The sequence below is a fragment of the Phymastichus coffea genome, unplaced genomic scaffold (genome assembly GCF_024137745.1).
Source record: "Phymastichus coffea isolate CEN01 unplaced genomic scaffold, Cenicafe_Pcof_1.1 PCOF00102, whole genome shotgun sequence".
NCBI lineage: Eukaryota > Metazoa > Arthropoda > Insecta > Hymenoptera > Eulophidae > Phymastichus > Phymastichus coffea.
The window spans coordinates 262,443-286,710 of NW_026706913.1; the positions used below are offsets into that span (position 1 = coordinate 262,443).

Sequence of the window (24,268 nt, forward strand, 5' to 3'; positions counted from 1 at the left end):
AATAAAATAATTTTCTAACATTTTTATGACTAAGCTAAACGGAAAAATGAAAACTCGGTGAGTAACGCATAAGGGGAGTTTTCTCTTTTGTTTCTGCATTCTGTATGGGGCAGCCCATGCTGTTAGTACAAAGACGTCCTAAGCATATGGATGCACATAACAAAGTCGTAAAATTTGTTATACCTATTTTCTAATCGCAGACTATTTGGTCAGCTTGTCTTCTCTTGGAATTTGAAGAAACCTTGAGAAAAACTTTCCAACGTATTTTCGTCTCTCGAAATTGTGCAGTTTGATGCATTGTAGTCGTAATACAAAAAAAAATTTAAAAAAAAATAAAATAAAATGGTATTATAAATCATCCGACGTTACACTACCACAGATAAACGGTTACTTGAGGTTACTCGTTATATCTAGAGATTAGTTTTGGAACTTGCAAACATACAAAAAAAATGATGAATAGTAAAACAGAATACAGAATTCGTTATAATCTGCTTACAACCCAATTAGGGTACGAATCCCAAGGTATTTTTGACAGGTTGTACAGGCAAAGGTTTTGATCTTTGTTGTTCTTCAGTTGGTAATGGAACATATGGATTTTCTTTCGGTGGGCAGCTGGATGGAGACTGAAGTTGTTATACTTCAACATCTTTGTTGCGCAGAAGATTGGTGGGGGCTGTTTTAATTAATTTATTCGACTCCACTTAAAATCCGATTACACTTCAAGCACTTGCAATACACTCTGGGACGCTCTTGAACGGCTGTCCGTCGAAGCGCTGCGATCAAGACTGACTCGCAAAACTAACCCCTGGCGGAGGTCACTCTCGAGCGCTCCCTGTCGGCCCCCTCTAAGGCGTCAGTGATCGGCCTTACCGCCCGCCGGTAGGGGCAGGGCGCTTGTTCCGAACAATCTTGATTAATAATAGTAGTCGTACTGGTTGGTGCTAAATGTAATAGGAAGGTCGTTAAGCTGTTCCAAATTGCTACTAGGAAATGGTATGACCATCCGTATATGCGATGAAGCGCCATTCTGTTGATCAAAATATCAGCTAACATCTTGCCTCCTTGAATGATGACTAGAATAGTCATTATACCAGCACTTCCAGTGCCAAAAGTCAGAAATTTTCCCCACATACGCTCCCAAATTCCAGTGACCAATTTCTCTAATACTTTCTCGTTAAGCAGTTTATTAATGGTGCCATCGTGATCACAAAGAGTATGGCCACGAATTTCTCTTGTAACATCATTAATTATAGCGGGTTGTTCCAACGGGTACATGATTCGGTTTAATAGTTCTTCCAGATCTTGTTCGCTGTAGATTCTGCTTGTTGCTAACGTTGGGATGTCTTGGTATTTCCACATCATTTCAGTGAAAAGTTTAAGTACCTCCGGATCTCTTGCATCAACTGACCGAGGTAAAATCTTAAACCAATTGTTATTGAAGTAGTAAAAGATTGGTAGCAGAGAGTTGCAATCAACCAGAGTTCCATGACTCTTTAAGATATGGGTATTTGGTGTCACAAACCTAGTTATTATGGCTAACCTTAAGCTCAACGAAACATTCATCTTCGGGCAAGACCTTAACATCACTTGGAATGCATTTTACAATATGAACAACTTCACCTGCAGCAACCGCCATATAACCAGGGCCCTTCATTATATTATAAGCGAATTGGTCTGGTGACTGATTAGCAATTGCTAAAGCGTTTTTAAGTATTTCTCACTCTTGTTTGCAGCGTTACAAAACCACATCTCTGTACAAACTTGTAATTTGACTTCGAATATATTTTTCGACGAAAACAAATTTTGAATTAACATAAGCGAATATATCCAAATTGTTCATAGAAAGTTTCTGCGTTATAGTAAAAACATTATTTTTAATAGTCTCGAAAATAAACAATTTGGAATGTTCAGTTATGATACTTTCATATCCACTAACCGATTTTTTTTATTTTTGCATAAGCGCAAATGTGATTTCCTGAGTGGTTAACGAATAAACGATATTGTGATTGTCAGTGATTTTATTAGCCATACCTTCATAAAGAATTCCATAATGGCTGAATTGACAAATGTTTCTTGGAAGACTTTTCCAAAAATTGTTGTCACCATCAGTGTCAACGCAAGATTCATCGTTTAAAGTACATCTGACTCCTGAACGAAGCCTGACTTTATTATTATTTAATTCTACAGAGGCAATGTAGTCTTGTACTGTAATTTTAATTAAACCTTGGACAACAACATTTGACCAAGTTCCATATGTATCGGAATAGTCAGAGCCAGTGCAAATTCCGTCATTTATCAGAAGAATCATTGGAGATCATCAAAATACAAAGTACTGGTGTGGAAAAGATCTATACAATGTTTTTCAAGTAATTCAATCATGTATTCATTCATTCCATCTTTAATAACAGACGAATGAGAATGCATACCGCAGTAGTGAATTGTTCGAGACAACTGAAACTTACATTGTACCACGTGAACGTATTCAAATAAATTCATTTGTAGCAATTGTACGAATCTTTTGGTAGAATTGACAGGGTTCAAAGGGATATCACACGGTGCTACGTCTAGTAAAGACACCGTGGTAGTATTCAGCGATCTGGCTCCACATCGTAAGCGACGATTCCTTGTCCCTCATATATGAGAGACATTAAAATGATTAGTCTGGTGTAAATTATTGTCATTTTGATTGGTTTCATAATAAATTTTGTTTAATTCTGTAATCAAAAGAAAATATTAGTATTTGTTCTCTTATCTAAAAATATGACTTTTATTTACTATTAAGGTCTTTATATGACGGATTAATATATGTATGAGATTTTCAAGCGATCAGCATGTATGATTTTTGTGCTATTTTTCATTTCTATTTTGATGTTGTTTTTAGGTAAAAAAGCAATTATTTTGAACGATCCAGAGTAATGATCATCAAGTTTACCGGGTTTAGGACCAGATTTTAAAAATACATGATCTCTTAATTTGAAGTTTTTAGGATTAATATGTTTGTCATAAAGTCTTTTTGATTTTTCTTTGGATCTTATTAAATTGTCGTAAGCCGACTTTTGAATCTCAATCAATCGAGTCACAAGATCTGTTATATAACTCTTGTATGTGGGCAACATATCTCCTACTCTTAGTGGATTGCTTGATGGTAAACGAGATAAACGGGCAAACACTAATTCGTATGGAGTAAGCTTGGTGCTTTCATGTATACATATATTATAATTGAGCATTGCAAGATCGAGCAAGTGATCCCAATCATTATCAGCTTTAGTATATTGTTTAAGGATTTCGGCTAAAACGTGATGTGAACGTTCTTAGGAACCATTGGACTGTGGTCTAAAAGCAGTCGTTTTTAGCTTTTTAATTTTAAATCTTTTAGCTATTCTATTCATTAAAGAACTCAAGAAAATTTTCCCTTGATCAGTACGAACAAGTTTAGGGCAACCAAAAATGCAGATGAATTTTTTAATAAAATCATCAGCTATTGTAGAGGAAAGTGTGTCTCTTAATGGGACAGCTAAACAGAAGTTGCTTAATTGCTCTTGCATAGTTAAGATATATTCATTTCTATCAGGAGTTTTCTTTACAGGGCCTAAAATATCAATGGCAATTTTTTCAAAAACCGTAGCACAAGTATCGGTAATTATCATGGGTTGTTTTGTTTGTAATCTGGTAAGATTTTTTAATTGGCATTCTAAACATTGTTGAATTCTTCATTGTATGTCTTCTTTTAAATTTTCCCAGTAATAATTTTGACGAATTCTATAGAATGTTTTGGAAACTCCTTAGTGTCGACCAATTGGCGATTTATGTAATTTATAAAATATGGCATCTCGAAGTTCAGGGGGAACGTATTCAAGTACGTCAGTACAAACCAAAATTTTTATTCCACTATCTCGAAATACTATGTCTAAAAGAGTTTTAACTTCACACCAGTCTAAATTTTCGATATTTTTAATTTTTGACAAACAAAAACTATTTTGATTCAAATGAAAAAGTAAATCGCGAAATACGTATAAAGTATCTAAAATGCGACTTTTGATAATACTTATGAATTCGGAATTTTCGCAACGAATGCATAGACCAAATTGATAATAGTTCTTTAATTTCTTATCTTATGATACTTCTCCAATCCTTAAAATTTGCTTAGTTAAAATTTTGCCGTGTTCGATCAATTTTCGAGCACCTTGGTCGCAACGTTCACCATTGGTACTAATAAAATAAATTACGTTATCTGATCTCATGTGAAGGGATTCTCTAATTTTAATCAAATTGTCTAGGTGGTTATCAAAAGATTTTATTGAATCATCCGAATCATTTCTATGGATAGTTTCATTATCGAAATTTTCCCATTATCAGAGTTATCTGATTAATTTCTCGCTAAAGGAGATTTTCCACGTTGTACAAGAGCTTTAGGCATACCTTAGATTTTATTCTAAGATTCTTCAGAATCACTTTCATAGTATTTATGGTTTTGTTTTTGGTTTCTCTTCGGGTATCTAGATTCATTATTTGGAAGTAAAGGTAAATCAATAGGTTGATGTGGAGGATCATGATTTGTAGGAATAGACATCTTTTTAGATCTTCCTGGCTTACGTTTGATGGACGGGTCATGCATGGAATTTTATATATTTACCAAGACTTGTTTCTTAAGTCGACCACGAGATCGTTTTTTTGGTTTATTAGTATCTATAATAACGGCTTGAGGTGGTTGAGTAGAACAAACACGTTGATTAGCAAGTTGTTTTTGTTTTCCAGTTATAATAAAAAGATTTTTACTTAAATTGGTTGATAACGTGTTAGATAAATCATTATCTTTAGGTAAATCATTACCAACAGTTCGTTTTTCTAAAAATTCATCAATATTTTTAACTGAGCGTTTAAAAGAAGTAACAAAATTATCAATCCGAATTGTTTTAGCTTTGAAATCAAGTACAGCTTTATTATCATTTAGAAAATCAATATCTAATAGTCCTTCATTATTTAAGGAAAAATCATTAGATACTACTAATAATTTTATTTGTTTACCAAACAATTCCATTAAAATCGAGCCGAGAGTTACATATGAATGATCATCGATATCTTTTAAGATTATCTTCTCTGATTCATTAATACTATTTGCAAAACATTCTTTTATAACGCTTTGTTCTGTGACTATGCTGATAATAAATAACATATTACATTCAGATTTTAAATTATATGTTTCTAATAAAGGAATTCTATTGTTAATAATGCGAGTATCAATCGTATACATATATCTGTTATTAGGTCTTTAACTTGTTAATTGTTTCAAAGCGATAATTACATCAGAATGAATTAAAATCGACTTTTTAAAATCAATTCTACTTTTGGTGTCGTTCAAAAATTTTTAACCAATAATTCCATCATGAGGTAAGTTATAATCATCATCAATTATATAAAACTCGGTAACTTGGTCTAAAAGTAATAATTCAACACTACAAACTACTTCGATATTCTCTGTAAATAATCCTTGTAAAATAACGCCTTTTCAAGATGAAACATTAGGTTTTGTGGTACTGAGCTTCTTTTAATAATATTAATAGTGGAAGAGCAGTCTATTAAAAACTTTATATCGACATCTGTATCCCCAAATTCAGGAAAAAAAACTAAATTTATGACGGAACTTTGAGCTTTTGAGAAAGAATGTAGTTCGGCAACTGTATTGGTTTTAACTAATTCTACTGGATTTCTTGATAAAGCCTCAGTTGAAACATTAGATTTTCCTGGTATATAAATAATTTTATAGTCATATTCGAAGAGCTGGAATCTCCATTTCAATACTCGAGTGTTTAAATCTGCAGTTTTGAACCAAACCAAAGGTTGATGATCAGTTATTATTGTTATAAATTGTCCGTAAACATATGATTTGAAGGATTTAACACTGTGTATAATTGCGAGTGCTTCTTTCTCGTAGACTTCGTAACTTAATTCAGCTCCGCATAAAACACGTGAAATATATGCAATTGGTCTGTCGCTTCCAATAAGATCTTGTGAGAGTATACCAGCTACAATATAACCAGAGACATCAGTTCGTATATTATGGCCCTTAGTTAAATCCGGAAATTATAAAACTGGGGCTCACACAATGCCTTTTTTAATGTATGAAAAGCTTCGTTAGCTTTTGTATTCCATTGAAAAGTTATGTCCTTTCGTAATAATTTAGTCAAAAGATTAGCAATTTTGCAAAGTTCTTTATAAATCGGCGATAATATCCACATAAATCTAGAAATTGTAGGACGCTTTTGACACTTTTTGGTTTAGGAAACTTCTGCACGGCTTCAATATTTTTGGATCAGGCTCAAGACCGTTCTCACTGATAACATCTCCAAGATCATTTACACATCGCATTAAAAATCTGCACTTATTCATTTGTAACTTTAGTCCAGCTTTTCGTAATCTTTCTACAAGCAATCTAAATTTTCGATCATGCTCTTCGATGGCATTAGCATAAATAACAATGTCGTCTAAATAAACAAAAAGTTCTAATCCCTGTAAACCTCTTAACAACATATCTATTAATCTTTGAAAAGTAGCAGGTACATTTTTAAGACCAAAAGTCATACGTATGAATTCATAGTGACTAAAGGGTATGCTAAATGCAGTTTTATGAGCATGATTAGGATGCATTTTAATCTGATAAAATCCCATGGCTAAATCTAAAATTGTACAAAACTTGGCATCACCAACTTGGTCGAAAATTTGAGTGATATTAGGAATAAGGTATGAATCAGCAAGAGTTTTCTCATTTAATTCCTGCATGTCCATAACCATACGTCCGTTTTCATCAGTTGTTTTTGGGACTATCCAGACTGGTACATTGTAAGAAGAGTTAAATTCGCGTATTATACCAGCTTTTAATAATTTGTCAATATGATGATTCAATTTAGATTTCATCGCATGAGGAAATTAATATTGTCTGCAATGAACAGGATGTTCATCGGTTGTACGGATCTCATGCATAACTAAATCAATACCGGGTAATTCGTCACCGGGTAGGTAAAAAACGTCTCGTACCTCGTTAATTAGCTTAATTGTGAAATTTCTTTCTACATCATTCATGTGCTCTAGATTTACATACTCTTCAATTTTTTTATTATCATAAATATCTTTATTTTCTTCAACTAACAAGTCTGCAATACCTAAATTATCTTCATCTTCAATAAAATCTTTCACATTAAGATCATCAAAAGTTTCATTTTGCGAAATAGTAAAAATATGTCTTTTTGCGAGACTAAAAGTCTCACGTTCAGCAAATGTAGTTTCAAATGCATTTAATTCAACTAGATCATCTTTCTCTTCAAGAGAATCAACTCTTATAGAGGCAAAACTGAGTGGCAATTTATCATCGTTATTTTGTAAAATAAGTGGCCTAAGATTGCCATTGGCTATAAAAAAGTGGTTTCTAAAATCAATTATTGCTTTACTCTCTTCAAAAAATGATGCACCTAGTACACCTTCATTAGGTAATTCAAAATCATCAGTAACAACATGAAATACAACATCTAAGCCAAGAATAGTCATTATAGTTATACCAATCGTTGTTTGTGCATTGAGATCAATACCTTTCAATTGTATTATTGTTTTTTCATCAATTTCAGCCAATGGACATAAACTACCTTTTCTAATTAAATTACACTCAGAACCAGTATTAATAAGAAAATAATCTTTCGTTCCCGTATAAATATTATGAAACTGTACAATTGACAAAATTTGACTAGGACGTCTTTCGAGCATATTAAAATTATTGATTCTTTTTATTTTTGTTGCACAAAATTGATAATCATCGAAATTCTTAACGGCAATAGAATACCGACCAACTTTAAATTTTCTTTCGTGAGTTGACCTCGACAAATTCATATATGTGTGTGTAAGAGTGTGTGAACTCGAGGATAAATAAAAGAAACTAGTTAGATAAAAAACAATTAGGGAACGTATATTTAACAAAGGAAGATAGGCATAAAAAACCTCCACTCGATGAGGAAAAAGCCGAACACTAAAGTTTACAATAATTGAACTTAACTTAATTCACTTACAAGACTATTACGTCTAGACGTCGCACACGACACAGTGAAACTGAGACTTAATCTACTGGGGTATAGCCCCGTGGAAGAGAAGAGGGTACAGCCCTCAGACAATTCAATGATCACTCAAACCTCGCATGCGCACGCAAATATAAACTTTAACAGACACTTAAATAAAGACGCGTCCGAGTAAAACACTAACTTAGAATAAAACGTATTACACTAACTTTGAGGCGGAGATGCCGTAGTTATTCCCGTAGCAACTTGGTAACAATAATTGAGAGACGAGCCTCAGCGCCAGAACTACGCACTAAATAGAAAAAACTCCGAGGAAAAGGCTGAGAGTCCGCCCACTCATTAGCAAGCGACCAACGAGGTCAGTGTCATTCGAAACTGGCCCCGTCGAGTGTATAGCCGTTTCCTCGGACTGTTTCACAGCTGGACGCCACCGTAATTAGGCGGTTGAATCCCGCAGTGAAATACTTTCACTGGTGTCTCTTACAACATGTGTGCTAAAGGCTTCACGGGTCTTATGTCATACATCCCTCGCGCACATGCTGGAGACGATCGAGATATAACCAAAACATCAATAATAGCTCTGTTTTCAGTGAAATAATTCGAACCTAGAACAGCATCTGTAGTCATCGGAAAATTACCATTAGCAATTAAAAATTCTGTAGGTTTATCAAAAAGTTCCAAAGTAACAGTTCCAATAGTAAGATAAGAATCTAGACCTATACCTTTTAAAGTAAATCTTTTTTCGCGATTAATAATTGATAAATTATTGCGTAAAATAGGTAACTTCAAAATATTAGCTTCAGATCTGGAATCAAGCATAATAGTGAATTTTTTATTTTCCGAAAAATTAGCACTTATAACAGGTACTTTTAAGGCATTAAACGAAGAAAAACTTCTTCTACTTCCTCCAATTAACGCTTTGTTGGATTGTTCGACCTCTGTGTCGTGCCCTGTTAAGAGGTCGAGTTCCCGTTTCCCGAATTTTTATTTTTCAATTTATAACATTCAGTTTTTAAATATCCCTTTGTGACGACGCGCGTACGGCATATTTTCAATGTTCGATGTTCGATTGTGAAGTTGCCGTCGTAGAGCTGATTTTGTTATATTCGACGCGCCAATGTTTCTACATGATTTTTCTTCAGTCGTTATTATGACAGCTAATCATAATCACATATAATAAAGATATTTACTATATATTGTCTCTACACATTCATTCTCTTCATTGGTGACCCCGAATTAAAGTATATTTAAAAAAAAAAAGAAAGTTAACTTTTGAGAGTGAAGTATGGTGTTACCCCGAGACAACCAGCAAGAAGAGCTCCTTGCACAACTCGAACAGTTTCGCCTCGACAACGAGCGACTCACTCGGGAACTGGCTCAGCAGCAGGAGCAACAACTGCAACAACAGCGACAGCAGAACAATGATGGCCTTGCAGCAGGCGGCGCACCCGCTCCAGTTACCCCCATCCCTGCACCGGCAGTTCATCGTGTTGCTGTCAAGCTGCCGCCCTTTTGGTCGGACCGGCCTAGCATGTGGTTCGCGCAGGCGGATTCGCAATTCATTATCTCCAACATCACAAACGAAGTAACAAAATTCCATTACGTCGTTTCACAATTGGATACTCGTATAGCTGTCGAAGTTGAGGATGTCATCGTCAATCCGCCCGCCGATAATCCGTATACTTTTTTGCGCACCAAACTGATTGAGCGTTTGTCTGCCTCAGAGGAACAACGCGTGAGGCGCCTGATTAGTGAGGAGGAACTAGGTGATCGCAAACCCTCGCAGTTCCTTCGCCACCTTCGCACGCTTATTGGCACGACAGTCATCCCGGATAACCTCTTGCGTCAGTTTTGGCTCCAGCGTCTTCCGTCTCACGTTCAAGCCATCATCACTGCGCAAATGACGGCTCAACCGACCTTGACCCTCGATAATCAGTCCGAAATCGCTGACAAAATCATCGAGGTGTCTCCAGCAACGCCTTTATCCGTCCGAGCCACCTCTGTTTCAACGTCCGCCGAACAAGAAGTATCAAACAACGCGCTGATTTGTGCCATCGAATCGTTGTCAAAGGAAGTCGCAGAGCTTCGTAGAAATCGAAGCAACAGCCGAGGACGTCAACGCAGCCAATATAAGCAAGATTTCAGTCCTGATTCATCTCGTCTGTGTTGGTACCATCGCAAATTCCAGGATAAAGCTACGAAGTGCACCAAGCCGTGTGCTTACAAACCGGGAAACGACTACGGCAGTTCGTAAGGACGGCGTCGAACTGTTTGTCTCCGGGCAGCCGTTTCTTCGTGACCGATCAGACCTCCAAGCGCAATTTTCTCGTTGACACAGGGTCTGATATTTGTTGTTATCCTCGTCGTTTTCTTCGTCAGCGTTCTTCACCTACTAATTTTAACTTGGTTGCAGTGAACGGCAGTGCAATTAAGTCGTACGGCTATCTCCCACTTAATCTTAATTTTGGTTTGCGGAGGGAGTTCAAATGGAAGTTTGTCATCGCTGACGTTGATGTCCCAATCATCGGTTCGGATTTTATGTCGCACTTCCATTTGCTACCTGATTGTCATATGAAACTTCTCGTTGATGGTACCACTAATTTACGAACAAACGCTCAGGTAAAAAAAGTTTTTCAGCTCAGTGTGAAAGTTCGCAATGTTTTCTTTGCCCGAATTTTCTCATATTCTCGCTGAATTTCCTGATTTGACTCATCCTTGTGGTAAAGATCGTGAGATTAAACACAATACTGTTCATTACATTCACACTACTCCAGGTCCTCCAGTCTCTAGTACTCCTCGTCGATTAGCTCCGGACAAACTCAACGTCGCCAAGAAACAATTTAAGGACATGGTCGAGGCTGGCACAGCCTGCCCTTCTTCAAGTTGTTGGTCATCACCGTTGCATTTAGCTCCAAAAGGCGAGTCGGACTGGAGACCCTGTGGTGATTATCGTCATCTCAATAGCCGTACTATTCCGGATCGTTATCCTGTTCGACACATCCACGATTTCACAAGTAATTTAGATGGTTGCACGATCTTTTCAAAAATCGACCTTGTCAAAGCGTATAACCAAATTCCTGTTTTCGTTGACGACATTTGCAAAACTGCCATTACTACACCATTCGGTCTTTTCGAATTTCCTTATATGACGTTCGGTCTTCGTAACGCAGGTCAAACTTTCCAACGCTTTATGGATGAAGTTTTGTTCGGTTTAGATTTTTGCTACGCTTATATTGACGACATATTAATTTTCTCTCGTTCTATTGATGAGCATAAAAAGCACCTCAGAATTGTTTTCGAGCGTCTTTCTCGATACGGTGTCATAGTTAATGCGTCAAAATGTGTTTTCGGTGTTCCGGAACTCAATTTTCTTGGATATATGGTATCTTCGAGCGGTATTCAAGCTCCGCATGAGCGTATCACGGCAATTCAAAATTTTTCTTTGCCTCAAACTGCGCAGGGCTTACGTCGTTTTCTCGGTATGATGGATTTCTATCGACGATTTATTCCGCACGCTTCTGAGTTTGAAGCACCACTTCACGACGCACTAAGTAACCCACCTATGAAAGGTAAGCAAAAGGTACCATGGACTCAAGAGCTTGAAAAAGCTTTTCAAGCTTGCAAAGATTGTCTTTCCTCGGCTACTCTTTTAGTTCATCCACGAATTGGTGTACCTCTCGGTATATTCGCTGACGTTTCGGGCTTTGCTGCTGGCGGAAGTTTTCAGCAGTTTGTTAGTGGTTCTTGGCAGCCGCTCGCATTTTTCTCAAAAAAGTTGACTCCTAAACAAGCGCAGTTACCGGCATATTACCGGGAACTTCTTGGTACATATATGACAGTCCACCATTTTCGTCATTTTCTCGAAGGACATCACTTCACTATTTTCACCGATCACAAACCTTTAATTTATGTTTTCGGACAAAAGCGTGACAATTTACCTCCTGTGCAAAGAAATCAGGTTGCATTTATTTCTGAATATACTACAGATATTCAACATATCAGCGGGGCAGATAACGTAGTTGCAGACGCTCTTTCCCGCATTGAGGCAATTTCAAAACCATTGAACTACGAGTCATTGGCAAGATTTCAAGAAGACGATGAAGAACTCAAGACTTTTCTGAATCAACCTACGTCTTTTCAGCTTAAGAAGATCAAAGTTTCTGGATGTCAAGGATCAGTGTACTGTGACGTTTCATCTGGTAGGGCAAGACCTTTTATCTCTGCTCCATTTCGTCGTCAAGTTTTTGAACAGCTCCACAGCCTCAGTTATCCTGGAGTCAAAACGACCGTGAAACTTATTAGCGATCGTTTTGTTTGGCCTTCCATGAGGAAGGATTGCCGTATTTGGGCTCGGGCTTGCTTGGATTGTCAACGTTCTAAAATTTCACGTCATGTGAAATCATCTATTGGCATTTTCGATCTTCCAGCTCATCGTTTTTCGCATGTTCACGTCGATATCATTGGTCCTCTGCCTTCCGTTCGCTCTTTTAGGTATTGTCTGACTGTTATCGATCGTTTCACTCGTTGGCCGGAAGTTTTCCCACTTGAGAACATCACTGCAGAATCTGTCGCTCAAGCATTCCTCAGCGGTTGGATTTCTCGTTTTGGTTGTCCTCAAATCGTTACAACTGATCGAGGTTCTCAATTTACTTCATTTTTGTTTCGTGTACTCGACGATTATTTCAGCATCAAGCACAAATATACCACTAGTTGGCACCCTCCAGCTAATGGCCTCGTCGAGTGTCTTCATCGACCTCTTAAGGCTGCTATTATGGCTCATTCTGATGTAAACTGGGTTGAAGCTCTTCCTCTCGTTCTTCTTGGTATTCGCTCTGCTTTCAAAGCCGATATTAATTCATCATCGGCTGAATTAGTCTACGGCGAACCTCTACGTCTCCCAGGCGAGTTTATTTCAGCCAACGCTCAGACTGCTGAAGATCATCCGACTTTCCTGGCCGCTCTTCGTGATCGCATGGCTCGCCTAAGACCAACGCCAGCATCAAGACATTCAAAGCCTGGAGTTTTCGTTTACAAGGAACTTCGAGACTGCACGCACGTATTTTTACGTGAAGGGCCAGAACGACGATCTCTGCAACAACCATACAGAGGCCCTTTCGAAATTATTGACCGCAACGATAAAACTATGACTCTAAAAATTAACAACAAACCAAACCAAGTTACGATTGACAGATGTGTACCAGCGTTTATTTTAAATGAACCACCACCAGTTTTCTCATCACCATCGAAGCCTACGCCCTCATCTTCACCACCAGTTGAGAAGCTTTTACCTCCACCTGCACCATCACCAGTGAAACCTTTGCCTCCACCTGCATCACTATTTAAAAAGCCAGAGCGGACAACTCGTTCCGGAAGACGTGTGCATTTCCCGGACCGTTTCCAACCCTGACCTTTTTCACTCCGCAGGGGGGTAGTGTGGCGACGCGCGTACGGCATATTTTCAATGTTCGATGTTCGATTGTGAAGTTGCCGTCGTAGAGCTGATTTTGTTATATTCGACGCGCCAATGTTTCTACATGATTTTTCTTCAGTCGTTATTATGACAGCTAATCATAATCACATATAATAAAGCTATTTACTATATATTGTCTCTACACATTCATTCTCTTCACCTTCTTTTTGCAATAAAAACATTCAAGGTTGATCTTAGAATTTTTCGTATTATGTCCGCGATGGTTAAATATTTGCAGATACTGTCATTATCAGGATTATCTCGTCTGGTGCGGCAATCCTTAGCCGTGTGACCTGTTCGATCGCATAATTGACAAATTGTTCCTGACCGACAATCGCGTGCTATGTGACCAGAGCGATTACAAATTTGACAGGTGCTTTGATCTTTTATTTTTTTAAAACAACGATCTTCAGAATGACCAGTTTTTTTACAATGATTGCACGGTTGGTGCTGATTAGAAACTGAATTGCACATCAAAGCTGTATGCCCTTCAGTATCACAAATCTGACACGTATTTGCAATCTTCTTTGGGGCGGCTTGAGTGACCTTTTTACTAAGGTTAGTTCTTAACTTGGATAACCATTCAAGATCTTTTTCCACTTTAATGGCATTCTTTACAGCTGTATCTGAATTCGTTTCAAGCGGTAAGTTTACTTTAATTTCGGATTTTAAACCTTTTTTGAAGCAAACAAATACATTTTCTTTTATAATATCTTTAAATTGATTTGTAACGGCTGACGTGCCACCTTCTAATTTCTTTGCTTCAAGAATTTTAGTGGTCAACTGTCTTAGGCGATTTGAAAAAACAATAACCTTTTCATCTTCTCGCTGAAACTCGTTTCCAAGTTTACTAACCAGTTGATTAAGGGGTCTACCCACTACTCGACTTTTGAAAAATCGATTTTTTTTTACATTTTTCGAATGTATATGTATGTAAGAATATTGTGTCAAAATTTTATAAAGATCCGAGCAGTGTAACTATATATTTTTGTGACCTGTACATCACTACCTCGGCGCGCCTACCTGAGCGCGCTACGCCAGCTGCACGCGCTTGCCCGCCCCTTCTGCCGGCTAAATCTCTTAGACAATAAATGCTGCTGCTACCTGAAGTAAATCGTATATTCTCTTTTTCGACTATGTTTTCGACCTTTTTTCTTTGAATTTAAGTGTTACTATATAGTTTTTGGAGGGAAATAAGTCAGCTCTAGTGCTGTTCTTATATATATTTCGACAGTCAGTTTTGTCTGTGATCTCGTACAACCAGCATCATGCCGAAAGGGAGCAGAACAAACCGAGTTCGTGCAGGTTTGACGGGGAAGAAAAAACAACAATTTCGCGGGAATCGATTCTCCGACGAAACCGGAACTGACCATGCAAGTAAATCAGCTGAAAAATTCAAAAATTCAAAAGATGTCACCTTAGACATACACGAAGATCCCACGTCTGGTTACGTGTTTATAAGTTTTGCTGCAGTTTTTTGTATGTTACAAGAATATTTAAAGTGTAAAGTGTGTAACGGAGCAGTTAAATTTACGAAATATGCTCAGCATGGACTAGGTTTCCAATTGTGTGTAGCTTGTGAAAAGTGCGGAGAAAAGTATATCAATTCTTGTCCCAAAATTGGAAATGGCTATGAAGTGAATCGTCGCTTAGTATTTATTTTTCGGTTACTTGGAATTGGACTAACAGGTATAAATAAATTTTGTAATCTGATGGAACTAGGCATAGGACTGCGTTCGAAAGCTTATTATAGTAAGCCATCGCGCATCTCAACGGCGAACCGCAGGAGTAGTCAATCTTCTAAAGAGTCCAGGTCAGCACGAAAGAAAGCTAAATTAGCAGAGAATGAAGAATTTGAACAAGAAGAAGATGAAATGTACGGTGCTGGTATCGCAGATTGAGTTTAGGTAAGATTTTTAAAGAATTTTTCATTAAAAAAAACTTTAAACGCGTTTTTCTCAAAACAACGTTTTCAAAGGTGGTACCACCATTTTAAGCAAAACTACTCGACCGATCCTCTTGAAATTTAAAACACGTATTCTACATATAAAAGCCGAGGTTTGCAAGCTATTTTACATTACAATATTATACTTTTAATACATCTTAACCTCAAAAAACAGCAAAAAAATCAGTGTTTTTTTTTATATTTGTGATTTTTTGGCAGCGATTTTGTTATTTGTTGCTAAATATTTGTAAATATAGCTCGCAAACCTAGCTATTGTCATACTGAATCTAAAGAAGTTCGATTTTTCTGTTTCAGACGAGCCGTTCTTCAGAAAATGATGGTACCGTTCACCTCGCTTATTTTTTAGGACTTACGTTCAGCCATGGTTTTTGTTCACAAAATTTAAATAAAATGGATTAAAAAAAATTTTTTATACAGTTTTAGATATTATTTATCACACCTAACAATATTTATATCAATATGGTTCACAATATGTTTTAAAAAAATTCCCAAAAGTAGGCATTTTTTTGAGGGCGAGTAGTGGGTAGACCCCTTAAGTGTTTGCGCAGAACCAAAAATATCCGTTAAGTGTTTTATTAATTCATTTATAAAATCAAGTGTAATGCCAATAGTTGAAGCCTGAGCTTTGCCTTCCAACTTAAACTTAATCAATTTGGTGAGATGAGGCTCATTGACTCCATCTAACAAGGATTTCGCTTCTCTGCAAGCTTCGGCAAATGTTGTAAGATTTTCAGTTTTTCCATCGAATTTTGAAATTATTGATAGTTCATCACGAAAAGTAGTTCTATTTATAAGACCTGCAGTTGCGACAGCTATATCATCTTTGTGGTTCGACATTTTATTAGATAAGTCTTTAATTCGCAAATAAATATTAGTTTCTGATTTATTTAAACTACTACTTTTACTGTCAATAGTATTTTCTAAGTCAATTGAACTATTTGAACTAACGCTCTCTACTTCCGAATCTTTCTGAGTTTCTAATGGCTTGTCTTCTGAATTTATTAACTTCAAGTCCGGATACAAAGTATCTGGTTTTTCTTTCTTGGGAGTACGTGATAAACGGCTTTTTTTAAAGGTAGGATCGTCGTCCCACGGATTCTCAGAAATTGTAAAAGGTCGTTTGTCATCCGACATCAATGATCGAAATTGATAATTTAATTTACTAGATTGTCAGAGAAAAGGAAATTTCTATCAAAACTTTTACCAAATAAATGACAATTACTTTCGAATATAGATTTAGTATTTATTCAATATTATTCATACAACCAATAAAATTAACAATGTTTATGAAGCTTTGTTAAAATTTTCATTCATACTAAGCTTATAATTATTAATTGATTTTATAAATTTCTTTTCAAAATTTAAAATTTCTTGCCTTTTTCCTTGTCAAATTCGAAATTATTTAAACTATAATATTTTTTTGAAAGGTGTTTCTTTTTAACAGCGTGAATCACAGTTTTTTTTGGAATTTTAAAACTCGTATAAATATTCGGATTGCATAGACCACAAGTCATTGGAATGCTCCCATGTTCACAAACGTTTTTTCCAATAAATGCTCCCTTTTCTTCAGGAGTAAGGGGTAAAGGTGGCAAAATTTCTGGCAATAGCAATGGGGGCTGCAAAGTTGTAGACCAATTTGAGTGCAGCAATGGCTTGTCTCGTAATACTTTCTTTAAAAGCACAGATGCTGCCCTTTTTTTTAACTTTCTCCGTGCTCTTTGAGATGGGTTATTTTTCCGTTTGCTCTTATACCCACAATTCACTAATAGACAGAGAAAAACGAAATTTATTTCAAACTTTGAATATCAAGATGAAAATCCTTACATGATCAGACCACAATAAAACTTAATTTTCATTTTTTATTTTTACATAAAACTATTTCCAATTTTTCTAAATTTTTTTCAATTACAAACAGAGCTTTTTTTTACAGAAAATTGTAACGTGATTTTTTTTCTTTGCTTTTTACTAAATATTTTTCACAATACAAAATATTTTAATCAAGTGATTTTTTTCTTCTTCTAAATATTTTTCACTGATAGATATTACAATTAACAAGACTCTGTAGTTATGTTTAATTTTTGAACAATAAGAAAAATATTCTTTTCTTTTACGACACAAAATAAGATATGATTTATTTCTCTTTTTTTATTTCTCTCTCTCAAAAAGATTTTCAAAATTTCAAAGTAAGGCTAGTAACAAAATTCATATAATAAAAAGATTTTATACAGATAGCAGGATTTCTAAAGAGGATTTTTAACCAATAATAATCCCTCCGGGGCCTCCAATGTTACGTCTTACTAATTGTGAGACGGGAAAATTTTCTACCCTTTTTGGGTTATGATTTCTCACTTTACCAGGGTAAGGAAATATTGGTGTTGATTACAACCCTATTGAAAAAATCCAGCTGGAAATCTAGGATGGATTTCCACGTGGATTTCACGGCGATTTCCATACTGGATTTCCACGTGGAATCCAGGTGGAAATTCTTAAAAAATCCAGGTAGATTTCTCGTTGATTTTCAAGGAAATCCAGGTGGATTTTTTGTGATTTGGCATGGATTTTCCAGGAAATCCAGGTGGATTTTTTGGATTTCCGGCATGGATTTTCGAGGGAAATCCACGTGGATTCCTTGGTTTTCCGGCATGGATTTTCGAGGAAAACCACGTGGATTCCTTGGTTCTCCGGTATGGATTTTCCAGGAAATCCAAGTGGTTTTTTTTGTATTCCGGCATGGATTTTCCAGGAAATCCAGGTGGATTTTTTTGTTTTCCGGCATGGATTTTCGAGGAAAACCACGTGTTCCTTGGTTTTCCGGCATGGATTTTCCAGGGAATCCAGGTGGTTTTTTTTTGATTTTCCGGCATGGATTTTCCAGAAAATCCAGGTCAATTTTTTGGTGATCCAGCATGGCTTTTGTAGGAAATGTAGGTAGTTGTACGGGTCATCCAACATGGACTTTTTAGGAATCCAGATGGAATCATCCGTTAACAACGAGTAACAAAAATCTTAGGCATTTTAGTATCGCTTATAATTTTATTTAGAAGAAAATATTTGGTTCAATAAATAAATAATGTTACATGGCAAATAAGTTAAACAAATAAGTTAAACAGTAAGAAATTATTAATAATATAATTAATATGAATATTCATGTCTCAATATCAGTGTCTTCATTTGTACGCTCACCGGACGTTTTCTTTTGCATTTTTATGCAATAATTAATCTCTTCTGTTAAATAATGATTTTTTTTTAAAGAATCTTTTTCATTTTTCCTTCGTCAATATTCATTTTCTTGCAATAATATTTCAAACATTCTGTAAATCGATCGGGTAATCCATTATTATCAAATACGAGAACCGAGATGATGAAATATTCGAAATATACTTGTTTTCGATTGTCATAAGCTCGAACTTGTCGAGTTTCTTTCGCATATTTTTTCCTCTTGGTGTGTAAGACGGATTGGCTGACACACACCTTGTACTCAGCAGCTTCGTGTAATCACCGTCTTGCGAATGAAGAGCTCGAAGAACTCCTTTCATGAATTTTCTTTCGTCTTTCGATTTGAGAAGCAATTTCCAATCTTCATAAGGCATTTTGAAATGCTTGTTCAACCAGATGTATGTAATCTGGAAAAAAAGAGCTTTTGACGTTACTTTTGGAATCAAAACGAGTAATGCAAATTTAATTATTGGGTTATTGATGAGTAACTTTTTAAGGGTTGATGCAAAATTAAACTCAAATATAAATTGTACTGATATAAATCGATATAGATAAATAATGTGGTATGAGCTCTATGGGCGATATACGTGGGTTGTCTGAAAAGTTTCCGACCTCAACCTGAAGATGGCAGCCCCTATAAATTGGGATATATGTATGCACATGTCTTGGGAGATTCTCACCAAAATTTCAGCCATTTTGGACACTTAGTTTTTACTTAACAACCAGATAAATGAGTCGTTGTGCAGATTGGGAAAAACTTGAGTATCGAGCTGTCATTAAATACTTGTATTTAAAAGGAAATACGCCAACGCAAATCAAAGAAAAGTTGGACACTGTGTACGGAGATTCTGCACCTCCATGTACGATCGTAAAATTTTAGGCAGCCGAATCCAAACGTGGTCGTATCAGCTTGGCTGGTGATGAGCGTTCGGGGCAAACAAAAACTGCGACAGCCAGCGACAATATTCAAAAAATTCACCACATGGTATTGGACGATCGCCGAATTAAGGTTAGAGAGATAGAAGAGGCTCTTCGTATATCAAAAGATCGAATTTGCCATATACTGAATGAAGAATTGGGCATGCGTTAAAACCGCGCGTTGGGTGCCGTGTTTGCTCACTTTGGACCAAAAGCGCATTCGAACGAACATTTCCAAGGCCTTATTGACGCGGTTTAAGCAAAACGAGTCCGATATTTTGCAACGATTCATAACTGAAGATGAAACTTGGTTCCATCACTATACTCCTAAAACGAAAGAATAGTCAAAACAATGGATTGCAAAAGGCGAGCCTGCTCCGAAAAAGGCAAAGACAAAATCACGATTGGTGGTTTGGTTTACACGTAATTTTCACAGTAATCGGGCAACGTATCAATTAATTAGTCTACCGCTGATCGCGACGACGAGGCGCGACAAAATTGTAACTCTCTCAACGTACGGACATGTGGCTGAAGAGACGCGAGATCACGTCCGCGAACGTTGAGATTATAACGGAAAATGAATATCATGATGGCAGAGCTTCGGCAACCAAGCCGCAAGGCTCGCCTCTTTTGGTCAATGGCCAGTGAGTCGGCGGACGCAAGCGCGCCGCGGAAAATGCGAATGAGCCTACAGTTATTATCGGTGGCGGCCTGCCTTAACGATGGCACTATGGCCTGTACTCGTTAGTCTAGTCGTGAAAATATTCAAATTTTAGGTGTTTGTACATGGAAAATTGATTGAGTTCATGGCGCATTATAACGAAATATTATAAAATTATTCAACTCACTGTAACACCTTCAGTTATTGTGGTTGTTTTTGTCCCAAAATTTGAAAAATATTCCGTCATTTTATTGGCCTCTTCATCAATTTAATTTTCTTGTTCATCTTTTGCCGCATTTTTCGAATTTTTAAACAAATTGCGCGTAAACATTGCAACTTCTTTGGTCCGAAGACTCACTGCCGGAACAACAGAGCTTTGTGAGCTATAATCTTTACCTATTGAAAGTGACCTGCCATCTTCAAGTCCGGAATCACTTTCCTTGACATGCTGTGTTCGCGGTTGTTTGTTGATATCTGGAGATGTGTTGTATGTAATCTTTCCTACAAGAAGTTTTTAATATCAACATAATAAATATTCGTTTAAAATGGGGTATTGCAGATTTTCATCCCGAATGATCGAACAGCATAAAAAGATACATTTTCACCCAAAATAAATCCTAATAAGATCAGGAAAATCTTTACTCCGAAATGCAGCAAGTCAACTAGAAAACGGAGCTCACGTTTTAGAATCGTTTAAATCATTCAAATTATAATAATGCAATAACAAAAACATTGTAGTTGTAATTGTAATTGTAGTTTACTCGTCATTACTTTATCTATGTACTATAATTAACTATTAACGGGCTTAATGGGGTAAATTTTTTTTCATTACAATACTTTTTTTTCCAATAACAGGGGACCAGAGGGTGGCTCAAAGTGAAAATTCAAAATTTTTTCTGTTCGCGTATAACGATCGTCCTAATAAAGATATCGTCATGAAACTTTTTTCATCTGAAAGTTCTCCATGCGAGCTCTTATTTTCTTTCTCATAAGCTCTAAAATTTTAATTAGCGATCCTAGAAAGTTCCCTTAAACCTAACACATTATTTTGTGAAAAATCTACGTGCGGTGCACGATTTTGAGCATTACAGAGAACGAAAAATATTTCTAGGTAGCCCGTTCTCTTTGTTGTGATCTCCACTTACTTTAAGATAATCGGAGCACTTTTGTAAAAAAATTCATTTATCAATTTATTTTCAGACAATTAAGAAAAAAAACTTCTAAAATAAAATTTTTTTTTCTAAATTGCCTGAAGAGAACCGAAGAAATCAATCATTTTATAAAAGTGTTCTGCTCACCTTAAAATGAAGATTTTGACGAAGAGAATGAGCAACTTAGAAATATTTTTCGTTCTCTGTAATGCTCAAAACCGGGCACCGCGCAGAGATTTTTCACAAAATAATGTATTAGGTTTAAAGGAACTTTCTAGGGTCCCTAAATTAGATTGTTGGACTTACGAGGAGGGAAATCACATCTCATATAGAGCACTTCAAGATGAAAAAAATTTCCGTGACGATATATTTATTAGAACGACCTTTATACGCAAACAGAGAAAACTTTTCATTTTCACTTTTAGACACCCTCTGGTCCTTTTAAAATGCTTGTGCACGCTCAATTAAATTTTTTTCATACATATCACACGTTTATTTCATCTGGAGTAGGTTTGAAAATGAGATTATTTAAAAGACAGGTATGGGGTATAGTATTATTTTTAATTTTCTCTAAACAAGGTTTGTAAATTTTACCGTTGTTAAATGCTTCCATGAAGTTATTGTCTTCATAATATTACACTAAACGTATCCAGTTAGTGTTTTCAAGTCGTAGTAATTCATAAGCAATGTTTGGTTCATAGTTCTTAACATCTATTACACTTTTATCGCGACATAATCGTTCGCAGGACACACAAACATTTAATGGAAGATCATTCAAAATTTTATAATAAATTTTAACACCGTCATAACGCTTTTTTAATGAACTCACTGTAATTAAAATAAAAATCAAGTTTCACATTTTACACATCAAACCAATTTAATTTATCAATTCTTTACAGAATATAGAAAATCCACTTACACATTGTAATCCTTTTCAGCCGAATCCATCAAATATCCAACTTTCTCATTACTAGTGTAAATAACTTCTTCAGCTTTTTCGTTCAAAGACATTGTAACAGCTACAAAAGAATAATATTTTTCTTTTAATTAATTAGTTTCTTAATAAAATAAGTATTCTTTATTTACGTATAACCTCTTTTCTAAAATTGTAGGTAGAGCATTTTTGTAATATTAATTATGAATCAATTGAAAAGTTTCGTAACAAGAAAAGGGATTATATGCAAGTGAAGGATTTCAACTTTTTTCTCTCTATCAACGATTTTTTTAATTATAATATATGTGTAACAAAGTTTCTAAAATCTCCATAAAATCCTTATAAAATTAATATACTAAGTACATTAATAACATCAATATTATAGTTTTTATCTACTATACGAGGTGTGTTCAAAAAGTAACGAGAATGTTTAAATTTCGCGGGTTTGGAGAGTCCGTTTGTATAAAATTTTTTTTTATTATGTTGGTACACATGCCCCTGAAGTACGATAAAATTTTCAGCAATATTCATTGCTTCCTTTTTAAGTGGCAGCCGCTAACGTTAGACGTGTTTTTCGAGCTCGGCGATTTTCGTTTGTGAAAAAAAATGGATCAAAGAATTTGTATTAAATTTTGCGTAAAAAATAAAGTGTAGTAAAGTTTGTCAAATGTTAACAAAGGCATATAGTGAGTCTGCTATGAGTAAAGCAAGGATTTATGAGTGGTATAAGCGTTTCCAAGATGGCCACGAAAACGTTGAAGATGACGAACGACCCGGACGCCCAAGCACATCAACAACCGATGAAAACGTGAAAAAAGTGAAAGAAATGGTTATGAACGATCGCCGAATCACAATCAGAGAAGTCGCTGATGATGTTGGCATATCAGTTGGCTCATGCCATCAAATTTTTTCGAATGTTTTGGGTATGAAACGTGTGGCAGCAAAATTCGTTCCAAAATTGTTGAATTTCGAACAAAAACAGCGGCGAATGGAAGTTGCTCAGGAGTCGCTAAATGAAGTCAATAACGATGCAGAACTACTAAAACGTGTTATAACAGGTGACGAAACATGGGTTTACGGATATGATGTCGAAACTAAGGCTCAATCGTCCCAGTGGAGGCATTCTGGATCGCCAAGACCGAAAAAGGCTCGACAAGTGCGGTCGAATGTGAAGGTTATGCTCACTGTGTTCTTCGATTTTAATGGCATAGTGCATTATGAATTCTTGCCACAAGGTCAAACAATCAAAAAGCAGTACTACCTACAAGTTCAACGTCGTTTGCGTGAAGCAATCCGAAAAAAACGCCCGAATTTGTGGCAAAACAATTCATGGCTTTTGGACCACGATAATGCGCCTGCTCACACTTCATTGCTTGTTCGTGAATTTTTGGCCAAAAACGAAACTGTAACGATGCCTCAGCCTCCATATTCGCCAGATATGGCTCCATGTGACTTTTTTCTATTTCCAAAAATAAAGAGAACATTAAAAGGCCGTCGTTTTACAAGCATAGATGACATTCAAAGCGAATCGCTGAAAGAGCTAAAAGCTATTACAAAGATCGAGTTTCAAAAGTGTTTCGAGGATTGGAAAAAGCGTTGGCATAAGTGTATTGTATCCGAAGGGGACTACTTTGAAGGCGACAACATTAATGTAGATGAATAAATAAATATTTTTTTCATAAAACGAAAATTCTCGTTATTTTTTGAACACACCTCGTACTTACCTCATAAAAGTGGCTTTCCTTACAAAAATTCTTGCAAAATAAATGCAATACAAAACAGCAGCAGCTCGAACTGTTCAATGTTTACTGGAAAGGATATACGTATATTACAATATAGTAAATGTATTACATCAGCCATCAGCCTTGTATTGGGAACTGCGTTAGCAGATCTAA

At 36.1% G+C, this 24,268-nt stretch overlaps 1 protein-coding gene across 1 annotated transcript; it reads left to right on the forward strand.

Annotated features, from left to right (window-relative positions):
• The first annotated feature begins 9,342 nt into the window (after window positions 1-9,342).
• Window positions 9,343-10,311, forward strand: LOC131670153 (uncharacterized). Its single transcript, XM_058945540.1, has one exon. It carries the CDS (start codon window positions 9,343-9,345, stop codon window positions 10,309-10,311), a length of 969 nt encoding a protein of 322 aa, XP_058801523.1.
• The last annotated feature ends 13,957 nt before the right edge of the window (window positions 10,312-24,268 follow it).